Source organism: Salmo salar, chromosome 03 (assembly GCF_965601325.2).
Source record: "Salmo salar chromosome 03, fSalSal1, whole genome shotgun sequence".
NCBI classification, from domain to species: Eukaryota; Metazoa; Chordata; class Actinopteri; order Salmoniformes; family Salmonidae; genus Salmo; species Salmo salar.
This window is the reverse complement of record NC_138293.1, coordinates 27,600,528-27,627,235: the sequence shown is the minus strand read 5'-3', so window position 1 is coordinate 27,627,235 and position 26,708 is coordinate 27,600,528. Positions and strand designations below refer to the sequence as shown.

Sequence of the window (26,708 nt, the reverse complement as noted above, 5' to 3'; positions counted from 1 at the left end):
ATATATATATATTTTTAAACACCAGCCCATTTCACTATTTAACCCTATCTAAGCTTACTCCAGGCCAACGGTCTGGGAGGACAGAACACTACCACTCAACACCCCCTGCAAATCTTCAACAGTAAAACCTCGTAATCCCATGTACTTCTCTGCAGTTGCCACCACAACCTCTATTTTCTGTGACTTACATTCCATGTCTGCAGTACAGTTGACAACCATGGCTATGAATGCTAAGAAACCCACCACACTCAAAACATATTCCACTTTTCTTCAACCTCACTCCTCTGACTTCCAAGTGTAATCATTAAACCTATCCTTATTGTTAGAAGACTAGCGTGTGTAAATCAGCTCTTCCTAAAATCCTGCATGCAGGAAGTAAACAGAGAATTCTGAACCTTAGGTCCAAGTGTAAGGTACATCTATTGCTGTTGCATTATCATTCAATGATCACTAAAGCACTAACCCTAAACATATTCCTGGGCTAATGCTTTTTGTTATTTTGTGTTCATTTGACAACAGCCAGGGATTGACTGATTATCACTGAATTCAGAGCTCCCCGATGGACTTGGTTGGATGGTTCCTAGATAGGGCTACTACAGTGCCATTCCATAGAAGAGAATTTAGCACATTTGCCCCAGAAAACGTGTTTTTGTTCTCTGCTCTCCTACTGTGTACGTTTGGTCTATTCACCTTATTATTGAAAATGTCCATGACATGTAAAATAAGAATATTGATGACCCCTCTGTAAACACACAATTACAAAGGCAGGGTCACATGAGCACATTTTATTTGTCTTGCATATGGTAATCAACTTATTGGAAACAATAAGTTACTACTCATTCACTATCAAGTTATGTTGACTTACAATTAAGATGACTATGATCACATACCTTTAAAAATAACCAAAGAAAATTGGGTATGGAGGGAACATCACACAAAGCAGGCAGATGAGGAATTGACCCTAGAGTTACCTACATTACGCTGTGGTTGTCAGTATTGATTTGAGGATATGAGTAGGATAGAGCTAACTGTACAAAAGAATGTAAGATAATTACAACAAAAATACAAATGAACATTGAGGTTTTACAGATGACTTGGTGAATGAGCTGGTGTTATATCAAGGAGTGTCAGTGCAGTAACTTTTCCAGTTGCCCTGACATCTCAATCATGAACTAACATAAGCCTACTGTACTGTACATTACTGACAACAAATGGTACTTTGAAAGGAGGATGTAAGCCATGATATGACAAAGCTTTCAAGTTATACAAAACTTGATAACTCAGAACAATAGCTATTTGCATATCATCACCTCATATATCTCCTTACTAGAAATACATTCTTTATAGATCTCTATGAACCAGCCAAATTATGTAGGTTTTCGCCTTCTCATAAATTTCTATTTATGAAAAGGCACACAATTCATAAATTTACCAGGAAATATTACAGTCCTGATCCATTTTATCTTAGAAAAATGGAATCAATCATACTAACAAAACAAACAAAACATAATATGGTAACATTATCTACTTTTAATAGAATATAAGCACAGTAATTGATATAGTGAATATACTGTAGTATTCAGATTGTCTGCAGATGGCCCTCCTGATTCAGTAGTAGAGTTTTTTTTAAGCTGCAACAGTTGAGATGTGCCATGCAAAACTTGAAAATGCTCAATGAATTGAATAAAGAGGTTACTTTCTTCAATATTAATAGGAATTCCAATGAGAGATATGCATGAATTCTTGGATTAATTAAAATGCCTTAAAATCCTCTGTCTTTAGAGGGCAGTGTTACACTTTCTCCCTGAGTGCTGTACTGTATTGCAGGTTTTCCCAAAATCAGTCCGTGGCCCGCCCCTGGTTTTTGCCCTAGCACTACACAGCTGATTCAAATAATCAACTTGTCATCAAGCTTTGATTATTTGAATCAGCTGTGTAATGCTAGGGCAAAAACTAAAATGTGCACCCAGGGGTGGCCCTTGGACTGATTTTGGGAAACCATGCAGTATTAGACCTACTGTGACCACAATCATCCCCATACAATATAAATTAAACTTGACACATCAAACATACACATTATTTGTTCCAACTAGCATACGTACATGTACATATCCAATACATTTTTCTGCACTTCTCTAAGCAAAAGGCAGCATTACAACAACATAAATACAGTGAGGAGTGTAACAACACAGATTTCCTGTGATCATGATGGATCCGGAACTCAGCAATAATACATGTCATTTTAGTGAAGAACCTGAATAACCATTCAGTTGATATGATCCGTATCTAAGTGAATGAAGTGCTGCTGTATGATAATATGTTTTTAAAGTATAATGCCATTATCTAATCAATTTTGTCATAGTGTAAATACCAGTACATGAGGTGGCGTGCAATACTTATATGGCTTGTCCATTTCCCATTCCATCAATGCAGGGTTGCACCACAGCAATGCTAAACATAGAAATGAGGGACATAAGCTCATTCACATGAACAGAATATAACATAGTAGAATATAAAGTATTTAAAAGCAATCATAGATAGTCATGTATAGGCTATTATTAAAACTGTTTTTTCTTATTGGTCTATTTCCATATAGGCAGATGTTTAAGAATTGCTATATAATATGCTGCACTTTCGTTTTCTTTTTGCTTAGATTCATTTCTCATTTCCCTGAACTTGGAGGCCCTTGCTTGTTCCATATACAGTACATCTCTCGGTTGACTTGATTGAGAACGGTTCGAAATCTAAACAGATACAATAACATGAGATGGAATTGAAACTTTGCTAATTAATGCAAGCCATATCAAGTAACAGAATATGATATGACATTGATACTGCTCGACCAATGATGAGGCCTTATATAAAAATCCCAAAGTCTTTCCACATTCCCCTCTTCAGTCGATGTCCTTGTCCCACCACACTTCAGAAAAAAATATTCAGCAAGCTAAAAAAAAAAAAATTGCAATGTACAGCTAGCTGCGTAAAAAGTCCAGGACCATAAAGTACAATTTGTTCATAAATGTCCTCATTCATACTAGGTTGTTTTTTTGCTCACATTGGAGCCTTATAGTAAAATTCACTGTTAAAAGTTCAATGTCTGCAGCAAGCAGCAGTTCTCATAGGTCTTCAGAAACAGTGATGTTATCAGAAAAAATCATTGTCAAGCCATGCAGACAACTTATTTTTTAATACATTAGTGTGCTTCATCTTTTTGTTCTTCATAGACAAACAGAGAGTCTGTTTAATCTTTCCTTGACCTTCCGCCTATACTAGTCACATGCTTGTTTCACAAGATGGAGATAGACTTCCATCCAGAACTATGTGGTTTTCCTTTTGGCTGTTGCCTGCATCTCCTTCACCATTGCCACCAACAACCACTTCCTGAGTAGTGCAGTTGGTTGATTTAGGTGACAAAGGGCTGAAGACAGCGGCCCTGTCCATGTGATTTCCCCTGTGGCTTAAGCTGGAAGGCTGACCTTCGCCGTCTAAGCCCTTGGCTGCATCCTCTCCTTGGCCTGACTCTCCTGGTGCCCGTGGGCTGGTCACCGGGGCCTGGCCTGGGGTTGGGGAGGGCTGGTATCCTTGTGGAGACAGAGTAGCACAGGGAGGCGTTGATGGCATCTCTGCCTGAGATTCAATGAAATTCACTTTTAGAGCTTTCGTCTTCTGTGGGTTGCCTCTGAGAGAACTGCGGATGTTTTCGACGCTCATGTCAAAGCTTTGATTATCCTCCCCCTGTGACGCCCCCTCTGGATTGCTTGAGACAAACTCATAAAGACCCTCCTTGATGATGGTAGCCGGCGGAACTTTCTCTTTGGTTTTTGGTTCCATAGAGCTGATCTGGCTGAGGTCGAGGGGAGGAGGTGCCTTCCGTCCTGCTACGTTAGGGAGGAGGGCACTGCTTTCTGCCACACTGAACTCTGTAGTGCAGCTGGCGAAGCTGTCCACGCTCGATGGGCTCCTGAGGTCACCGCTGGCTCGTTCCCTAATTAGGGGGGGCTTTAGTCCAGAAGACACCACCCTCATTTCCATTTCCTCCTTAAGCTTCTGTCCTTGTTCATGTGGAGCTCCCAAGCCAACGTTGGCAGTGGTCGTCATCTTGTTGTACATCTCCTCCAATATCTTGGCATTCAGGTGCTGTGGGCTGGTTCTTAGAGGATTGACCCTATCTGGAGATCCCAGTTGAGCAACCTCTTTATACCTTGCCTGGGAATTTGGACTAGCCTCAGAGTTGCCTTGCCTACTGCTCCACCTACTAGGTGAGAGATGGTTATCCATTGGCCGTTTCTCTTCACCTTTCTCCACCATAACGTCTGTCAGCTCCATACTGCGAGCGAATGCATCCTTCAGATTCATAGAAACAATACTGCCATTCCTCTTCGCCCGCTCCAAGGCCTCTCTCCTTTTGATGGCTTTCTCCTGTCTCTTCTGCTCCCTGTAGAACTCCGAGAAATTGTTCACAATGATGGGGATGGGCAATGCAATGACCAACACACCTGCAATACAGCAGAGCCCACCGACTATTTTACCAAGAAGAGTCTGTGGATAAATGTCCCCATAACCTACAGTTGTCATGGTAATGGTAGCCCACCAGAATGAAGCAGGAATACTAGTGAATTTGGTGGCATCTTCGTCTTTTTCAGCAAAGAATACCAGGCTGGAGAAGATCATGATGCCCATAGCCAAGAACAATATCAACAGACCCAGTTCATTGTAACTGCGCCGAAGGGTGAACCCAAGGGACTGCAGTCCAGTGGAATGTCTGGCCAGTTTTAGAATTCTTAAGATTCTCATGATACGGAATATCTGGACCACTCGTCTGACATTCTGGAACTGCAAAACACTCTTGTTGGATTCGGTCAGGAAGAGAGTTACATAGTAGGGCAGGATAGCTAGTAAATCAATGACGTTCAGCGGGCCTTTGCTGAACTGCCACTTGTCAGGAGAAGAGAGGAAGCGGAGGAGGTACTCCATCGTGAACCAGGCGATGCACACAGCTTCAACATGCGCTAGGCTGGGATTGTCATTGACCTGTCCAAACTCATCAACGACTTGTAGCTCCGGCAAGGTATTGAGTGATAATGAGATTGTTGATAGAACGATGAAGAAGACGGAGACAAAGGCCAGGAACTGAAAGACAAAGAAACAAAACAATAGAAAATGAGTCATGATCAGATAGCTGAGACAACTCTTATTACACACAAACATCAGTGTGTGTGTGTGTGTGCATACTGGTTACTTATTCTAGTTAACCTGGTTTCTCAGGACTAAGCCTTCCTTACTAAGATGCATGGAAAACATGAATTATGCCTTCAAGTGAACAGATAGTGAGTGAGATTGATATTTGCTCACATTTAACGTTGCCAGGAGGATCATTAAGGTGCTGTATTTGCAGCTAAATATCATCAAGCAGTAAGTCCACTGCGTACTGTGCTTAAGGTCTAATGATGTTGTTTAAGTAAATCAACTGTACTACATCTCAACTGTAATTTTTGTCTTCATTAGCTATATTGCCTAGGCCAAGGGTTGTTCTCCCCATGCAACCCCTTAACTCTACAGTGTCTTGGTGGGGTGGTCTGACATCATAGCCCCATGAGGTGCCCTGACCTCACGAGAGAGATTTCTTAGCGCATCCAACCATAAAGTAATTTTGATATTGCTGGTAAGTTACTTAGTTACTTAGAATACTTAATTACTTAGAATACTTAGTTACTTAGAATACTTAGTTACAGTATTCACTCAACACCACTTACACCAAATTCGTCTTATGTATTACACAACATCCTTTGATTAGATGGTTCTACAACATGACATGTTTATTTACTGTACAGTATAAGCCAAAGGATAAGATGATGTGAGCAATACCAGAAATGGTTGTGTAAGGCACAGATGACAGAGCAGAGGGCAATATTTCCTTACATCCATCAAAATGTGGGCGGCAGCAGAGGCTCTATTATGGATTGATAATCAATGTTTAAAGCAGATATCCTCTCAACTCTGCAGCACGTTGGCCACTCCTTCCTTAACCGAAGAAACACTCAAATCAGAGATATCTGATACAGGAAACAAACAAATCACCACTTATCACATCAGTTAATTAACAGCGTATAGATTTCTGTCTGCTATTTCCTCTATGTCATGGTTCTAAGAAGTCTTTGTCAACGGCCATTATGCTCAGGTTAAATTAGCGCTAACATGCACAAATACCAAAGGTTGTTGTAGGTCAAACCTGTGAGGTCTGTGTGTGTGATTGCGTGTGTATGTTCACTTCTTCATCAAGACAAGGGCACAGGTTTAGTTCCCTGTGGAAATAGACACATTCTTATTATATCTCTCTTTGCTATCCCTGGTCGGTCCAGCTGCCCTCCTTCCCTTCCTGGGTCCCCAAGGCTGTGACGCTGTCATCGCATGGGCCTGACCTCCCTGCAATACTCTCTTAATCACGGCTATAGTGGAGAATTAACCCCCAGGTTACAAAAGACTCAGACACCATAATAGATCTGCATCTCCAACTCCTGTGTAGAAATACAATCAGTTGTGATTAGCAGACAGAGCCCAAAAACTATGACATGAGAATACAGTATCTGTGGGAGATTCAATCACACAGACAGTGAAGGACAAAGAAAAAGTTGCCGGTTTAATTTCAACTCGTCTTAAAGGATTCACGGGTGTTTGAATGAGATGACTAATTCAATAAAATGACAGATCCCTCATTGCAGGCAATACAATTAGGAGTTAGCGGTAACTTTTCAACATGTGATGATTACTTTGCAAGGATACATTTGCCTACGAAGGTATATCCAAACAGGTCAGGCCATACTGTAGTATTTAGCACAGTTGATTTTCACATGACAACCTTGCTGCAGTGCTGCAGGACGTAACACGACTAATTGACATAACTGTGACCGCTCTCCACATCTCCAAGTGCTTTATGCAAACAAGATCAATTTGCATATTGTGAAATGAGCAATACTGTATGTGTGCAACAAAGATGTGAGAGTATGAGCTTAAGTCTCAATATTGGCATAGTTGCTGTATTGGCAAGCATCTGTAGTGTTTCAGTGTCATTAGTCCTTTAAAATATGAGTGCAATGAAAGTGAAGGGCAGTCTTGCCAGGGACAAGTGGGGGAGCTCAAATGACTGGCTTAGAGAGCTATTGATGAGACTCTTGGCCTTGTGAGAGATGGCTACACAGAACAATCTCTTTATGGAAGGGTTTCCCCTCATCCCATGAAGCAAATGCAAATGTAGAGTTTATAACCTGCCATGGATTCTCTTATCATTTCAAACATAAATATAATATTTGTAGGCTAATACATGCTAACTTTAAGTTCCTGCACACAGCCTATAGCCATACATACACATTGTATGGATCACAATGTGTTGCATTAAATCAATGATTATGCACAATCAGCTTTCTATGCACAATATCCTGTCTGCGGCTTGTATTTTTAGTGGGTGTGTTTGGAATGACAATGTTGACTCAATAAGAAGTATCAGATTATTGGTTGATTCTTCCTGTTGAGGAAAGAATGAGTAACCACTTCTAACCTCTCTCTATCCTTACTATAGATAGCCACCAAATCCTATTACAATTATCCTGAAATGTTCTCCTCACAGAGACAAGCACATGCTGAAGCTCCAATACTCATGGCCCTCTGGAGAAGGGGAGGGTTTATACAGACTTATTACACCCGCATCTATATATTAAGTGAATAAACCACAGATATGTTAAAGAATGAAAAATGTCCCGAAGAGCACCTAAGGTGATTTAGGGTGGAGAGTGGCCATAGCTGTGACAGCCTGTCGATGCCACGTGAGTCACTGACAACCACCTGGATCCATTGCCAGCTACTTCTGAGAAAGCCTCCTGCCAAGACCGAGCCAAGGACTAGCTAAGAATCTACTCTATCACACCTGAGCACTGATCCATCAGGCAAATGGACGCTCTATAATCATGATATACTGTAGAGTAGTTTGGCTTGTAAATATAAAATCCAAATTGTGCTTAAAATGAGCCACAACTGGTGGGTAAACATTTCTGTTGGTTCCAGTAATAATGAACCATGATCCATACAAGTATTGGTAATGCTGATTTTTCGGAGCAATTATGTTGTTAGTAGCAATGGGTAGGACTACTTATAGTTATATAGTTGTCATGGCGTCTAGTGGCAGCCTAGGCAGAGGGCTAATGTACATATATAATCATATTTAATGCATGCAGAGTTGGCAGTGGGACAGTTTTTCATTGCACAGGAGGATACTTCTGAACAAGGCTGTAACCAGGGTTTGAGTTTTAGTGAGGTCCAGAAGGTTTTTTTTTAACATTGAAGCTAATTTACTGCATTCTATACAATTAAAACACGTTAAAAATGCTATTTGGAGAACAGCAAAAACAAGCAAAAATGACCCCAGCCATTATCACCTTGGCTGCTGTGGGTTCTTTCATCTCAGTCAATCTACAAAAGCCTATTAGTTATACAATGGTAATGTTAATCCCCTGAAAGGGGGGGAAATATGATACATGATTCACACTGACACGTAGCATCAGCGACTGTTCAGTCAGTTGTAATGATGAATTGCTCTTTGCCTAGATATCTATTTTTTCAAATTGCATAGCGTTCACATCTGTATTTCTAGGCATTACTGATAAAGCTCCGGACCCACAGACATCAATGGAGCACACAGATGATCGTATTACCACTTTCACATGATTTATTACAATATTACTCAAGAATCTGTATGAATATCAGTGATGGAATGGTAAAAAATGGTAGGTAATGGATAAGATGAACAACCACCGATATAAACAAAAACGCATTACATTTTAAGAACTGTATTGTTTGCATTTTGATTACATTTTAATGTAGGCCTATAGGGAAGATAGGCCATATGGAAATGTTCATATTGAAATGTTTATATTGAAAAATATCTTATTTTTTGAGTTCCTAACAGGGGACACCACATGAGGCCCTGTCCCCAAGTTTGGGAACCATTGTACTAACCTCTCTCTCTGCTTGCTTCCTCCTTTTCTGTCTCCTATGCTTCCTCCTGCATGCATTGCAGCCTGCCTCAGCCTCACCACTGAGAACCACATCACTGTCTGTGTTTTGATACACCATCCAAAGTGTAATTAATAACTTCACCATGCGCAACTGGATATTCAATAGGTGCTTTTCTTTGCGAGGCATTGGAAAACCTCCCTGGTCTTTGTGGTTGGTGTTTGAAATTCAATGCTCGACTGAGCGACCTTACAGATAAATTGTATGTGTGGGGTAGTCATAAAAAAATTATGTTAAACACTATTATTGCTGAGTCAATTTAACTTATTATGTGACTTGTTAAGCACATTTTTACCCCTGAACTTATTAAGGCTTGCTGTAACAAAGAGCTTTTAATTTTTAATTAATTTGATTATTTTTTCAAAAACATAATTTCACTTTGACATTATGGGGTGTTGTGTAACCAGTAACAAAAAAAATCTAAATTTAAGCCATTTCAAATTCAGGCTGTAACAACTAAATGTGTAAAAAGTAAAGGGGTGTGAATACTTTCTGAAGGTACTGTATCTATAAGCGTCTACCAGTTGTGCACTCATTCTCCGAGAGTCGGTTTTTGTTTGTTTGGGTGATGTCTGTAGACACGGCAGGAGATGCGTGATGGTTTTAAGATTGCCTTTTGTCCGGCATCTCACAAACACACTGTCAGCAGCATCTCTAGTGTCGCCTACTTCTCCAGTGAGCCGTCTCCGAGCTGGGGTAGTTTGTTTTGTGTCTCAGGCCCTCGGCCTGTGCCGCGAGAGAGAGTGGTGAATGTGCTGCTAAAAAGGCAAATCCGGGAGACAAATCCAGGGGATGCAGGCGAATATAACGAACAAACCACTCTTCATGATTCCACTATTTCGCAAAGAGGCATGCGTGATTAGCGTTCTGACCTTTGATCACAGCTGTGACCAACATTTATATATTGACCCATAATTCATTTTCTTTATTGTGTACAAATATGTATACTTTTTTTATTCTAAAAAATTACAGAAGTCCGGCCCTCTGTGTCCTCATAGTTACGGCCATGCTTCTGAAATAAGGAGAGGGCTGTACTCTGTGGGGAGCTCAAACTTCATCACAGAATCGCAATACAGAGAAGCTGCAGACGGCGGAGATGCACTGATAACATTGAGCTGCCTGCCTGTCTGCCTGCCCTTGGACATGCTGACCTGACCACCATCTCCGACCACCATCTAGCTATGAGCTTCTAGATCCTCTCATGACCGCAGCTGCCCATCCGCTGGAGGCTTCAAGAAGCACTCAAACAGATTTGATCGATCCGATCTAGCTACTGTTGTAGACTATATTTCTGTCTAAATACTTGCTATTGTTTATTTTGCTTAACAAGCGCTTTGAGATTTTGTGAGTAAGGAAAAGTGCTATAAAAGTTTAATAAATAATAATAATAATAATACACAATCAGTAGCTACCTTCAGGTAGTATCCATCATACTTGTGCTTGGATTGATGAATCCTAAGAGGGGGAAGTAAATATTTATGTAACAACTATTTTACCACAGTTCTAAGTAAATACCAAAGAACCCAAATAATTTGAAAGATACCAGATGTAAGAACATTTTAAACACTTTTAACTGAAACCGCTTCAAAGAAAGGTGTCTTACATTACACTACAGAGACCTAGAGAGGGAGTCTGTCATTGTGTGATGCAGAGGGATGGATAAGACAAAGCCTCTGAAAAGCCTTGGCTGTAGCCATCGCGTGATGCAGGGATTGTCTCGGGCATGTCAGGATGAACACCCAGTCTGGCCACAGTCATGGCTGCTGAGGTCAAGTCAATGGTCATGCAGCATTATGCCTATTGGCTGTGATGGCAGACCTGCTGGAGGTCTCATTGGTCAACTGTGACTTGAACTATCACCCACCCAGGTGGGTCAAAGGGCAATTGGGATTGAGTTATGTGAAAGTCCATTTTGTCAACACTAACTAAAGTGGCATAATAGCTGCCAAATGGTATGACCTTTGCACCTTGGCCTAACCTAAATCCATGCTGCTTCACATAGAAATTAGTAATAACCTTGAGTGACTTGTTGCTTTGTACATGAAGAAACAGCACAAAGGAAAAGACTATGCTGAAAAGTTTGACTATTTCACAGGCAGGACACTGAGGTCAACATTCATCATTATACGCTTACAAGACTTTTCTGTTAAAACCACACTAGTGGGCCACTACCATGTGTCTTTGTCTTCTCCATGAAAAAACATGGCATTTATGTCACTGTGCCTTGTTCAGCAAACACTCTATAAATTATACCCTGACAAATAAAAATGAAAAAATTTAAAAAAATTGCTAACTGACATTTACTCCTGAGGTGCTGGCCTGTTGCACCCTCTACAACCACTGTGATTATTATTATTATTTGACCCTCCTGGTCATCTATAAGTGTTTGAACATCTTGGCCATGTTCTGTTATAATCTCCACCCGGCACAGCCAGAAGAGGACTGGACACCCCTCAGAACCTGGTCCCTCTTGGTTTCTTACTGGGTTCCTGCTTTCTAGGGAGTTTTTCCTATCCACTGTGCTTCAAATCAAATCAAACTTTATTTGTCACATGCGCCGAATACAACAAGTGTAGACCTTACTTACAAGCCCTTCGCTTACTTACAAGCCCTTAACTAACAGTGCAGTTCAAGAAGAGTTAAGAAAATATTTACCACATAAACAAAAGTAAAAAAGAATAAAAAGTAACACAATAACATATCAATAACGAGGTTATATACATGGGGTACCGGTATCGAGTCAGTGTGCGGGGGTACAGGTTAGAGGTAATTTGTATATGAAGTTAGGGATGAAGTGACTATGCATAGATTATAAACAGCGAGTAGCAGCAGTGTACAAAACAAATTAAGGGGGTGGTCTGACAATTTTATGGGCTTTCCTCTGACGCCGCCTATTATATAGGTCCTGGATTGCAGGATGCTTGGCACCAGTGATGTACTGGGCCGTACGCACTACCCTCTGTAGCGCCTTACGGTCAGATGCCGAGCAGTTGCCATACCAGGCGGTGATGCAACCGGTCAAGATGCTCTCAATGGTGCAGCTGTAGAACTTTTTGAGGATCTGGGGATCCATGCCAAATCTTTTCAGTCTCCTGAGGGGGAAAAGGTTTTGTCGTGCCCTCTTCACGACTGTCTTGGGGTGTTTGGACCATGATAGATCGTTGGTGATGTGTGACATTTGCTGATGTAAAAAGGGCTTTATAAATACATTTGATTGATTGATTGATTGATTGCTATGTGATATACTACCAAAGAACTTAATACAGAGTAATTGACTCATGGGCCTTGCGTGGGTGTGGTGCATTTAGATACAGTCTAGGTCGACAGACATCAGTGGTGAGGTTGTGGGGGTGGAAGGAGCAGGATTAGCTTCCTCCTGACCTGATCTGTAGATCTGCAGAAACGTAATTGCGTGAACAGTGATCTGGATACAGAGAAATCGCTAGCCCACGTCTTGAGAAGATTCCAGGGCAGGGCATGCGTGTGCAAACAGGGAGCGAACGCCAAAGGATCAGCAGATACTCTGCCACAAGACACCTTTGTGACTCAAGTGTAAGGGTGTTCGTTGATACTCTGTGAAACAGTCATAAAACACCTGTATTGTTCTTCTCCTGCATTACATCCTGGATGGTTTTATCCTCCAACAGTCCTGACAGACAATCTTTACCCACTAAAAGAGCCCTGTCTGTTGCTGCCAAATCTCTCATTAGGCACTGCAAATGACAGTCTCCTCTTTGGCCCTGGAGCTCTCAGTGGAGTTGAACAATTACCATTGAGACACATTTGCTGTGTTTTTATTGAATTTCCAAAAAGGAAATAATAAGGTGAATTATAGACAACACACAGTAAGTACATGTACAGAATATGTTACAGTACTTCTTTACTTTCTCAAATTAGATATGGTTATGGGTATCTATAACAGTTATTGTACAGTATTACCATATCCATCCGTAGTCTTGTACATGAAATACCTTTTTCACAGCAATAACAATTTACAATGCTCCATATAGATAACATATATTTTCATTTAACACCACAGATGACATTTTTTTTGTTGTTCCCTCAGGGGACAATAAAGTAATTTGCATTTGAGGTCAAGTACATGTAGCCATGTTCTGTATTTAGAAACGACCCTTTGGATATTTTAAGATCCAACAAAGGAATCCATTCCAGAGACCCAGTCTAAGACCTTTGAGTATTATACTCTGCTAATCCACATTTTCATTAAAATATGCTGCAACACTAAAGCCCTTTATTCATACACATAAATCCCTCAAAACAAAACCAAGAGAATGATGATTGATCATGACTCAATCTGAGCATGATGTTCTATGTTTATGAGTGGCGGAGGTGTCCAATACATTAGTTGAGAGGTGGGACTGCGGGACAATGGGGCTAGTACACAGACTGAGCTGCCTCTGATGTGTGTCTCTCTGTCCCCACCAGGCTCCATGCATGTGTGACCTGGACCGGCATGGTGCAGTCCTTGGGAACATCTGGCTACTGAGAGGTAAGCAGATTAATTGAAAGATCTGGATTTCCCTCATTAAGCCCTGGCCAGGTCCGTCCTCCCACTCAGTTACGTTTAGCGCTTGGTTTGCTGCTAAACTTCAAACAAAGGCTCCCAGGAAACGGACAGAAAAAAAATCCAGGGAAGATTGTTTGTAGAGGTTCAATCAGGCAAAACACAAGGATTTGTTCCAGGTATAATCTGTGACAGGAGTTTGGATTTATAGCAACATCTGAGAGGAAATGAACACGTGTGGAAGGCTGTGGCTTAACATCACAAATGTTATGGCTATGACATAAAAGAGAAACACCACTTATACATTTTAATTGAAAGAAGATTTAATTTGAGTAAATCCATCAGTCAAACAGTGTTAGGGTTCCACACTCGCCTCAAACCGACCTCACCTCAAATCCAGTAGCAATTTTGTGATCTGACTGCCAAAGGCTAAATGTAATCAACTAAACAAATTCATTGAGATGAAAGTATGCCTGTAAAATGTATGCGAGTACACAGCCAATAAAATGAATCCTATATAAAAGATTTATTCTGAGCCAATAACAAAATGGCTGACATATAGAACCTACTTCCTCTGAGGAATACAGGCCATACAGCAAAGAGCCCACAGTTTATAGATCTGATAGACAATGAGATAAAAAAGCAACAAGACAAACAACACACTGTAAAATTCCCAAGGAAAAAAAAGGAAATACCACCTCAACGCAAAGGATGTGAGGCTTGAAGGTTAGATTATTTCTGGCAAACATTATCACTGCTGCAGCCCGTCCTCGGAGGGGAAACTAACTCGGCAAGGAAACCCAAGAACGTCTTGATCAATATCAGGAGGTATTTATGGAAAAGTGACATGGGATATATTGGATTGGCTGTGTTTTTATATGGGAGATGTAGCTGGAGCCAACCCACCACATTTTTCAAGGAGCTTCTGCTGAGTAAGGGACACAGTGGAGGAGTGCCATTTCATTTTACAGGCCATTGTACAGCAATGCCAACTACAAAATGGTTATATAGCCTTCTAAAGACCATTACTAAACCAATATCAAGCCTAATGTGTTTGCGTGTATGTATGTGTATATTTCACTATTGATTAGGGATGAACCACTGGATTGTAATTTAAACCTAAAATTTGACACTTCCTTAGAAACGTAATGACACAATTTTCAATTATCAATAGACAGTGAAACTGCATATAGACCCACATTTTTGTTATCAATATAACATTGCAGTATCAAGACAGTTTGCATAGATTTCACTGTTCATTACTATGGTGAGAGACACCATGCTATTACGAGGCTTTATTTAGACCATGTTGGCTCAGGCTACTGTTTCTGACTGTGATCCATGTAGACCAGAGCCCACTGGATTGTGTTCAGTGAGTTGCTGATGGTGGGATGGTTTCTCTTTGTGTGAGGGGAAAAGGGAGAAGGCCATGATTATAGTAATTAGTCAAATAGATGCGCCTGATTGGTCATCACGACGTACAGGCCAACCACAAGCTTGGTAATTAAGGTGACATGACCATGTGACAGATTCAGACGACATGATGATTGGGCAACCTGTAATTAAACACAGTGTGTAAACTGAACTGATATTTAACCAAATAAACTAAACCAAATGTCCAAGGTATTCTGTTTTAGGCACAAACATTGGATCCTGCAATGGCTACATGCACACCACACACTATTACATTGCATGGAGAAGAACAGACTGCCACAGCATACTTACACATGTTTTTTTTAATGTGATGTTTATGTCATCTGCTAATGCAGAGCTAATTTGCATAGGACTACTTCGTTGATTACTACCCACTCCACAAATAGACTAAGCCTACTCAACTCAGGGCAATGATTTGCAACTATAATATTTTGGTATTTTATTAGGATCCCCATTAGCTGTTGCGAAAGCAGCAGCTACTCTTCCTGGGGTCCAGACAAAACATGACATAATATATAACATGAATAGACAAGAACAGGACTACATATATTTAAAAATGGCACACATAGGCTACATATCAAGACATACACACAATATCTAGGTCAAATAGGGGAGAGGCGTTGTGCCGTGAGGTGTTGGTTTATCTGTTTTTTTAACCAGGTTTGCTGTTCATTTAAGCAATATGAGATGGAAGGGGGTTCCATGCAATAACGGCCCTATGTAATACAGTGCGCTTTCTTGAATTTGTTCTGGATTTGGGGACTGTGAAAAGACCCCTGGTGGCATGTCTGGAACAGATTACCCTGTTCGTCTCAGCCTGCCGACAGCCGTCAAATAAATCATACCACACTCACCACCCTCAAGCCATGCAATCAATTATACACTCTTAGAAAAATTGATTATTCAGCTCTCCCCATAGGAAAAACCTTTTTGGTTCCAGGTAGAACCCTTTTGGGTTAAAGGTAGAAACCTTTTGGAAGGGTTCTACATGGAACCGAAAAGGGTTCTACTGGCAAACAAAAGGGTTCTACCTGGAGCCAAAAATAGTTATTTAAAGGGTTCTCCTATGGGGACAGCCGAAGAACCCTTTAAGGTTCTAGATAGCACCTTTATGTCCCTAAGAAAGAGTGTATGATTTTTAAAATAAATAAAAGTACAGATATAGGATGTTAGTTTGACCAAATTCTCACAGCAGGAAAATAATCCTGCAGCAATGGATTATAATTGTATGGATTATAATGAATGGACATTTTTGTAGCGGTTGAAACATTTTTGTTAGGACAAATCAAGTTTAAAAATGTTAAGTTGTTATTACAAACTTTTGAAGCCTTTTTAAACCTTGAATACATTACAATCCGCTGGGCACACCAAGTCATTTCAACATGGAAATGTGGGTAATATTTGGTTGAGACGTTGATCAATGAGCTTTCAACCTTAATTTATCCACTCAAAAAGAAAGCCAGAAATTTGTTGAATTCTCAATGTGTTATCACTATGCTTTCAACCATATACAGTGCCTTCAGAAAGTATTCAAACCCCTTGACTTATTCCACATTTTGTTGTGTTACAGCCTGAATTCAAAATTCATTAAAATTGTTGTTTCTCACCCATCTACCCGCAATACCCCATAATGAAAAAGTGGAACATGCTTGTAGAAATTTTTGGAAATTTACTGAAAATGAAATACAGAAATATGTCATTTACATAAGTATGCACACCTCTGAGTGAAAACATGTTAGAATCATCTTTGGCAGCAATTACAGCAGTGAGTCTCTCTGGGTAAGCCTCTAAGAGCTTTGCAGACCTGGATTGTACAATATTTGCCCGTTATTATAAAAATAAATATCCAAGCTCTGTCAAGTTGGTTGTTGATCATTGCTAGACAGCCAATTTCAAGTCTTGCCATAGATTTTCAACCCATTTACAACAAGCCCAAACTGTAACTAGGCCAATCAGGAACATTCAATGTCGTCTTCGTAAGCAACTCCAGTGTACAGTTGAAGTCGGAAGTTTACATACACTTAGGTTGGAGTCATTAAAACTTGTTTTTCAACCACTCCACAAATTTCTTGTTAACAAACTATAGTTTTGGCAAGTCGGTTAGGACATCTACTTTGTGCATGACACAAGTCATTTTTCCAACAATTGTTTATAGACAGATTATTTCACTTATCATTCACTGTATCACAATTCCAGTGGGTCAGAAGTTTACATACACTAAGTTGACTGTGCCTTTAAAGAGCTTGGAAAATTCCATAAATGATGTCATGGCTTTAGAAGCTTCTGATAGGCTAATTTACATAATTTGAGTCAATTGGAGGTGTATCTGTGGATGTATTTCAAGTCCGACCTTCAAATTCTGTGCCTCTTTGCTTGACATCATGGGAAAATCAAAAGAAATCAGCCAGGACCTCAGAAAGAAAATTGTAGACCTCCACAAGTCTGGTTCATCCTTGGGAGCAATTTCCAAACACCTGAAGGTACCCCGTTCATCTGTACAAACAATAGTACGCAAGTATAAACACCATGGGACCACGCAGCCGTCATACCACTCAGTAAGGAGGCGCGTTCTGTCTCCTAGAGATGAACGCACTTTGGTGCGAAAAGTGCAAATCAATCGCAGAACAACAGCAAAGGACCTTGTGAAGATGCTGTAGGAAACAAGTACAAAAGTATCTATATCCACAGTAAAACAAGTCCTATATCGACATAACCTGAAAGGCTGCTCAACAAGGAAGAAACCACTGCTCCAAAACCAGCATAAAAAAGCCAGACTACGGTTTGCAACTGCACACGGGTACAAAGATCGTACTTTTTGGAGAAATGTCCTCTGGTCTGGTAAAACAAAAATAGAACTGTTAGGCCATAATGACCATTGTTATGTTTGGAGGAAAAAGGGGGAGGCTTGCAAGCCGAAGAACACCATCCCAACCATGAAGCATGGGGGTGGCAGCATCATGTTGTGGGGGTGCTTTGCTGCAGGTGCACTTCACAAAATAGATGGCATCATGAGGCAGGGAAATTATGTGGGTATATTGAAGCAACATCTCAAGACATCAGTCAGGAAGTTAAAGCTTGGTCGCAAATGGGTCTTCCAAATGGACAATGACCCCAAGCATACTTCCAAAGTTGTGGAAAAATGGCTTAAGGACAACAAAGTCAAGGTATTGGAGTGGCCATCACAAAGCCCAGACCTCAATCCTATAGAAAATGTGTGGGCAGAACTGAAAAAGTGGGTGCGAGGAAGGAGGCCTACAAACCTGACTCAGTTACACCAACTCTGTCAGGAGGAATGAGCCAGAATTCACCCAACTTATTGTGGGAAGCTTGTGGAAGGCTACCCGAAACGTTTGGCCCAAGTTAAACAATTTAAAGGCAATGCTACCAAATACTAATTGAGTGTATGTAAACTTCTGACCCACTGGGAATGTGATGAAAGAAATAAAAGCTGAAATAAATCACTCTCTCTACTATTATTCTGACATTTCACATTCTTAAAATAAAGTGGTGATCTTAACTGACCTAAGACAGGGAATTTTTACTCAGATTAAATGTCAGGAATTGTGAAAAACTGATTTTAAATGTATTTGGCTAATGTGTGTGTAACCTTCCGACTTCAATTGTATTTTATTTGTGACATGTTGACATAATCTTGTAGTTTAAATTTCACCCTTAAAACAACAGTTAACTTTTTTTCAAATCCAATGTCTTTTCCGTGTAGATTCCATGTCACAGTACATTGACAAATAACGTTGATTCAACCAGTTTGTGCCCAGTGGGAAGTTTGCATTTTGAAATTAAGATCCTACATTTGTACATTTAAAGCACATTTATCGATCACATTATCTTGACTTTCCAGTGTTCATTAAAGAGGATCATCTCTGACTCATTCAATCTGCACCCCTCCAAAAAGTAGGAAAATCACATTTACAGTAGGTCAAACTACTGTACAACAAATCAAGTCGCCTTTGTTTGTCATCTGAGTAATATTGAACAACCTCACCGAAGAGTGTAACTGATGATTAACATTAGCTCTAAAAAGGTCCCGATGGACCTCTGCCATAATGGAATGAATTTCTCTCAAAGTTGGTATAAATCTGGGATAAAAAGGTGAGTCGTTATTTGAAAGGTTTAACCAGCAGTTTCTAAAAAGAAAGGGGATGGCTCATGCTTAGAATTTTAACAACTGGCTACTATAGTGGAATGTGAAGGGCATTTGAAATTAGATGACTTAACACCACAATGTATACTGTATATGAAGTGACACATAGTATGAGAAGTGATGGGATTATTGCTTCCCTGGAGATAGAAAATCAGCTAGTTGTGGCTTTTAATATCAAGGTAGTTGCAGATTGAGGAGAGGGGAAGAGGGATGAGAAATAGTTATATAAATGGCGGCAAATTACCACACAGATGCCTGTGGCATTTTCCTTCGCCTCACACTGCCATGCTTGGGTACACGATCTGAAGGAAAAATGGATTATGCTGAGAAATGCAGTTTCCTTGCCAAGATTCAAAATCCCTCATCCAATATATCAATAACAGGATAACATCCTTGATGTGAATATACTCATATATACAGTAAATGCCCAAAATATCAAGAGCACTTAAGTTGGGTAATGTGACAGCAAATCAATCCATTTCCATTTGAAAATGGATAATAAAGTATTGCTCTGAGTTGACCAGGTACCCATGTACATTTTGTTGACCTTTTCTATCCAGTGTGTTAATTGAGGTGGATTGAAAGATGTCTCTCATTTTAGAATGAGAGGTAGACAGCACACAGTGGGAGATTGTTTTGAACAGAAATCTATCATGTGCAAGCAAAAACTTTGGGGTACAGTTTCACCATGTACAAAATTCCAATCTAGTCAAGGCTAAAATAACCCTGTACTGCTACAGTGCATGTCCAGATTGCAACAATTGAGCCACATGAGTTACAGGTGAAAAACCTGTACCTCTATTTGAGAACAATGCCCTATGACCCTATGACATATTCAGCTCCAGTTGAAGGTCAATTGACATAAATGGGTGAAAGAATCAAATTTAAAAGACAACACATTAGGGAAAAACGATTAGGCTATCTAAGCATTCTGTCTAACCTGCCAAAGGGACAAATTAATCTCACTCAAGCTTTTTAATCATTCGTCAAGATTAAATTGAGCGTGGTAAGAAGACATGCTCCTGCCGTCTGCACTATCTCACAGTCATTAACTCAAATTAACCAGTGGGCACTCAACCTGTATCTATTCAACAAGTACTGAACAGGAACTAATCATGAAGAGAGGAGACTGCTTTTACGTCATTTGTTAATCTTATAGCAGCAGCCAACCCAACTGCAGTAATTGCTTAACAGCTCTACCGCACACGTGACCCCCGCCCGGGCTGGTCGGCATATTGCAAACCCAGCTCGCTGTGAGCCAGACTGTGTGCAGCCTTCACAACAGTCTATTTGCAGAAGCAGCCTGGGTCAAACCCCCAAAGAAGATTAAGTCTCACTTCCATCACTCCCTACAGTACTGAGCCGCACAACCAGGCCTCAGCAAAACTAGGGACACACCCTATTATGTAGTAGGCCTACCTGTATGAGAACCTGATGGCTTTCATGGCATATAAAAGTATGTTAAAACTGACTGATGTGTAGAATTAAGGAGGTGGTGAACAGTATGGGCAGGACACAGCAGGCTGTAAGCAGCTGATACTCACATGGAAGTTACACATGCTCTGTGTCAAGGGGTTATTCACATTTGCTAAAGTTTCCAATGTTTGTTTGTATCATTGGAAAATCACACAAAAATATCTTGAGACCCGTTGGAAAGTTGTTTCCAATCATTTCAAAATAAAACATTTCGATTCTATAGGTATACCAAATCAAATACTGTACTATAGGTAATAAACTGGAAATAATATTTTACAGTATTGAACAGTAGCCTCACAAAATTGTGAATGACACTTCTTCTGGAGTAGTAATTTGATTTGATCAAGCAAGGCCCCTTTCGGTTCCTGTCAGCAGTTGTGTGTGATGTAATGACAACAGCCCTGAGTGGATGCTGTGTCATTGTGCTGACTCACAAAATATAACTGACTGGGAGCCAACCATAACATACTGCTCTGTTGTGACAGGCTGGGTATACCCCATGGCCACTCCTCCGATATCTCGAGTTAGCGACACACACAGCCAGTGTCCTTCCCTGTGCCTTATGCTTTTCCATGTCCTTTTCTCAGGCCAAAGGAGGCAACACACCCTGGCATTACCCCTGTGCTTTAAGCACTCCCTAAGCTCCATGTGCTAGTTAGTGCTACCCCCATGCTTCCTTCCACAAGCCAACAGGAGCTTAGTGTCTGTCATTGGGAGGTAAGGGATGCCCTATCTTACTTCACTGTTCACTTAATCGTTACAAATCACCAAGCTCATTTCACAAAGACCTTTGGTCTGATGGCACTGCACCAATCTCTGGGTAGTCAGGTTTCAATGTTACAGTTGAAATAAATACAGTACATGTATGTGAAGTGGAACATATTTCAGGTTTTGGAGCCCGTCATTTTGAATTACATGATGTCCATAGTGACTCAAATATTGCACAAGGACAAAATTCAATTAAAAGGATTGCCCAGTCGGCAGTTGCCCATCTGATTGACAAAATCAACTCAGCATTTGTCTCCATTCCTCCATGTTTCTCCATGCAGACCTATATTAAAGTCACATGATGTGACCACTGGTACAATTACTGCTTTGCCTCGTCAAGGATCGACCCGTGATGTCACTCTGATGAATCGGATCAGGAACTGATGCCAACCCTCTGAGCAGAACCTAGACAACCACTGCATAACACGTGTAACCAATGTTCATCGAACACAGTGCAGTCTGTTGAGTGTCCTGCCAGTTTACTGAAGCAGGATAATGGGGACTGACCAGTGTGTGAGTCAACAGTGGGTTCCCCTCACCATCTGTCACCTCCAGCACCTCCTCCTAAAACCTTTTCCTATTAGGCCTACTGCTATAACTCCTAACAGACACCAAGCACCTCCTCTCGAATTAGGTGACTAAATGTTATTAAAAGAAAAGAAAAACTTGTACACTGCGCTTACTTATATCACTTGTGTTTATTAGCAGAACTAAATCTAGTCTCCCTAAAACTCCAGCATGGTTCTTCAGAAAACCTCCTGTTTATACCATTTGAGGTTGGCAGTGGACTGAACCATTAGATGCTTTAGATTTTGCCCATAGAGAGGACAAATGTGCAATTGTGGGAATACAATGCATTACACTTCCCCACTCTAGTAAAAAAAAAAAGATAAAAGCATGCACATTAAACCGTTACTAATGGGTCAATTGACTGCTTTTCTTGGACTGAATTCTGGGAAGCACAGTACACATGGTGTACCATAGGGAGTGTGTATGCAAGACAATAAATAAAGCTGCTGTCTGTAAAATATTATTTAACACTTTATCATATTAGACAGATTCATATAAGACCTTAGTCCTGGAGACATAGATCCAATAAGTAACTTGAACATGAATACCAAACCATAATACCTAACCTTAGACTACAGGCATTTGGTGAGTTCATATGATCAACTGATCAGCATATACTAAAATAAACGACACTAAACAAAAATATAAACGCAACATGTAAAGTGTTGGTCCCATGTTTCATGAGATGAAATAAAACATCCCAGAAATATTCCATATGCACAAAAAGCCAATTTCTCTCAAATGTTGTGCACACATTTGTTTACATCCCTGTTAATTAGCATTTCTCCTTTGCCAATATAATCCATCCACCTGACAGCTGTGGCATATCAAGATGCTGATTAAACATCATGATCATTACACAGGTACACCTTGTGCTGGGGACAATAAAAGGCCACTCTAAAATGTACAGTTTTGACACACAACACAATACCACAGAGGGAGCGGGCAATTGGCATGCTGACTGCAGGAATGACAACCAGAGCTGTTGCCAGAGAATTTAATATTCATTTCTCTACCATAAGCCTCCCCCAACATGGTTTTAGAGAATTTGGCAGTACATCCAACCGGACTCACAACTGGAGACCACGTGTATGGCGTTGTGTGGCCAAGTGATTTGCTTACGACAACGTTGTGAACAGAGTGCCCCCATGGTGGCGGTGGGGTTATGGCATGGGCAGGCATAAGCTACAGACAGCAAACACAATTGCATTTTATCAATGTCCATTTGAATACACAGCGATACCATGACTAGATCCTGAGACCCATTGCCGTATGATAATTCACTGCCCCATGTCAGAAGGATCTGAACACAATTCCTGGAAGCTGAAAATGGCCTAGTTCCCAGCATACTCACCAGACATGTCACCCATGGAACATGTTTGGGATGGTCTGGATCAACGTGTATGACAGCGTTTTCCAGTTCCCGCCAATATCCAAAAACTTCTCACAGCCACTGAAGTGGAGTGGGACAACATTCCACAGGCCACAATCAACAGCCTGATCAACTCTATGCGAAGGAGATGTGTCGCGCTGTATGAAGCAAATGGTGGTCACACCAGATACTGACTGTTTTTTTTTATTTCATCCCCTACCTTTTCTTTTTACAGATGCATAGCTGTACTCCCAGTCATATGAAATCCATAGATTAGAGCCTAATGAATTCATTTCAATTGGCTGATTTCCTTACATGAACTGTAACTCAGTAAAATCTTTGAAATTGTTGCATGTTGAGTTTATATTTTTGTTTAGTATGCATGTATTGGTTAAGAGTGCAAAATACTGTGCATTAATATACAGTATGTGTGATATTATTCATATACTGTATTTGTTTAATGTATCGTATCAACTGTACAACACACAGAGCAGTATGCAGTGAGCACACATTAACCATAATCTTCTGGGTTCTTTCTTATCTGATTACTTCATAGGTTAAAAGAGGATTAAGCTGCTGGTGGCACAATATTCTCCTCTACTGTTTTGATTGAGTTGGAAGTAAAGACAAATTCAATGTGGGACACATGATCTGTTAATAAACTAATTGATCAAATTCCATATATCTGATATATTGAGATTCACTTCATACAGAGTTTTGCCATCATCTAAGCTGAAGTTGAAAACGGGTTAAGGAGGTCTAGCCCCTACAGTACCCCCCTACTTTACTGCAACCAAGATCATAAATTATAAGACTACATTATGAAATTAGAGAGATTCCTGCAGCAGCTATGACACCATGGGATGGGATGGATTTGGACTGACCCATAGTCAGTAGGCCTAAACTCAACCCAGGTCAACGCTTTGGTCTTACCTTAGCAGCAAGAGAAGAGCTAGGCTTCTCGAGGAGGTCCCACAGCTTCTGTCTCTTGTCTGGACAGCAGCCTTCTTCCGGCTCCTCCCCGTCCTTTTCTCTGAGAGACTCGGCCTCCCTCCTCAACTCCTCGTTCATCTGCTCCTTCTTCTGGTGGTACCTGGCCTGGCAGCAGGATTCCAGGTAGATCTCATCTATACCCCAGTAGTCGAGCTCCTGGCCGAAGGACAGGGCGCACATCTCCTCCATCATGTGCAGCTTCCCTGTTCTGTAAAAGTTCAGAATGGAGGAGAACGCCCCTGGGTGCCTATCGAAGAAGTATTCATTATCAGTCAAGCTGTAATCGTCACAGATCTCCATTAAGGTTTCGTGGGTATTGCAGTCTCTGAGTTTACCCAGCCTGGTCCTGGGGAGACGGTCCAGGGTCCTCCATAGGACCTCGTGGACCAGCCCCCCAACATTGATGCGGACTCTTCTGGATCGAGACTTAGTACGGATGATGTCGATCGGCTCTGGTGGGAGTGAGCCTACAGGACGTGAGTTGCTTTTGGGGATCCCAAAGCTAGCTCTCTCCGCCATGATGGTCACAGTTCAGGTGTTATGCTAGGTCAGGTCAAATCCACTGACCCTTCAATTAGGATTGGGCCCAACAACTTTGAATGTGAGATAAACTTCAAACCGGTTTCCCCATGGCTTCAACTGAAAGAAAAAATGAAAAAACAGGGACACTAATTTTACCATTAGTTGAGGACAAATGTGCATCAGAATGCATTATCATTTTTGAATACGTGATTTAAAAATATCCAGATCAGTTTATATTGACTACATCTAAGCAGTGACATAATTGACTAACTAGTGCTCATCAAGCCTGGTCATGGGGACCCACAGGGTGTGCATGCTCGTTGTGCCCAGTAGGCCTCAACTAATCAGCTAATCAACACGCCCTTGACTAGTTGAATCAGGTCTGTTAGTATAGCATGAAAATCCAGACTGAATTATTATCCTTAGCGTGACTCAGTCTAGATTTCCAGGCTAGTGTTATTACATGGCTGGAACAATATCCTACACACCCTGTGGTTCCCCAAGACCAGGATTGAAGAACAATATAGCCTATTAAATAAATGTCATGTGAGCTCATGGTATTGCAGAACCACCCTGAAAAGTTATTCTTTATCAAATAAAATAAAGAGTGCTCTATGCATTGAAGGCAATAGGCCTATGATTTAATTGTGTTGACTTAAGTTAACCATAAATCTCACTGCGAGTAGCCTATTACACTTAGCTACACTCTTAGAAAAATGTGCTATCTAGAATTTTGAAGAACCCTTGTTGGTTCATGGTAGAAACCTTTTGCTTCCAAGTATAACCATTTTGGGATCCATGTTGAACCGTTTCCACGTAGAACCGTTTCCACAGTGTAGGCTACTGTTCATGACTTCATAATAGCCTCCAGGCTATTTATACAGGAAACTCTAGGGCACTCGTTTTAACCAACTTACACTAGATTTGGAGGGTGTCACTTGGAGGGTAAATTTTACCCAACTCTGTCTTGATAGGTCTTGATAATAAGGCACTTTATTATAGCCTAGGGTAAATTCTAATCGAGGTCACATAGTTGTACTTTATCACCCCAAGGTTACTTATGTAATAAACAGAACACCTATTTCAAGATCAAATGGAACCATTTATGATTTGGTATCCTACCCAATATACCATATCAATTCAGTAACCTGAACTTTTCAAACATCTTATCTAGTAATCAGACCCTTACTGATCCTGTATTTCACTGTAATCAAACATAATTTATTTCACATTTAGTATTTTATGAACGTCTTTGCATTTTACACAACCTAAATAATAGAGCAGTAGATAGGCTAAAAGATTAGATATTATTATTTTTAAACAACATTTCAGAAAATAAGTGAAAAGTCAACATTTCAGAAAAAAATGGAGTCTAATATAGTCTAATAACAATCCGTGGCCTACCTTTTTGTATCACTCTTATCTTTCAAACCAAACTCCTCTCCCTCGAAGAGAATTGAAGAGGCAGGTTATCCGTGATCAGGCTACCCTCCCATCCGACTAGTACCGCAAGCCGTCTGTAACTGGAGTAGAGGGTGTCTTCCACATTTTTATCTTTGTCACATTTAGAAATAAACAGAGAAATATCGTCCTTGTAGTGAGAAAATACTACTACCAGTAGTAAAACTGCAAATGGCACCCTCCATGGGGATATGATAAAAGAGGTTGTCCTCGGATATCGAACATGTAAAAATAAACGGATGAGCGCACCATGGGCTATCTGTATGGCAAGACGCACAGGATCGAGTAATAAGGGGGAGCTTTTCTCCACCCGCTGGCTGCAACACAGCCCGGAGGTGAAAGCTAATTGGATTGAGATGTAC

The 26,708-nt window shown here is 40.6% G+C and overlaps 1 protein-coding gene across 1 annotated transcript; it reads right to left on the bottom strand.

Annotated features, from left to right (window-relative positions):
* Nucleotides 1-770: 770 nt before the first annotated feature.
* LOC106599326 (potassium voltage-gated channel subfamily B member 2-like) lies at nt 771-26,664 on the bottom strand. The gene is made up of 3 exons (XM_014190496.3): nt 26,290-26,664; nt 24,304-25,002; nt 771-5,130 (listed from the first exon to the last, which is right to left on the bottom strand). Exons 2-3 carry the CDS (start codon nt 24,880-24,882, stop codon nt 3,274-3,276), a joined length of 2,436 nt encoding a protein of 811 aa, XP_014045971.2. The 5' UTR covers nt 24,883-25,002; nt 26,290-26,664; the 3' UTR covers nt 771-3,273.
* Nucleotides 26,665-26,708: the final 44 nt, after the last annotated feature.

Excerpts from the sequence above, each read along its gene's own strand:
- LOC106599326 (XM_014190496.3), bottom strand. The coding sequence starts at position 24,882 with ATGGCGGAGAGAGCTAGCTTTGGGATCCCCAAAAGCAACTCACGTCCT. Across the intron at positions 5,131-24,303 it reads GCTCTTCTCTTGCTGCTAAG|TTCCTGGCCTTTGTCTCCGT; the intron begins GTAAGACCAAAG and ends TTTGTCTTTCAG.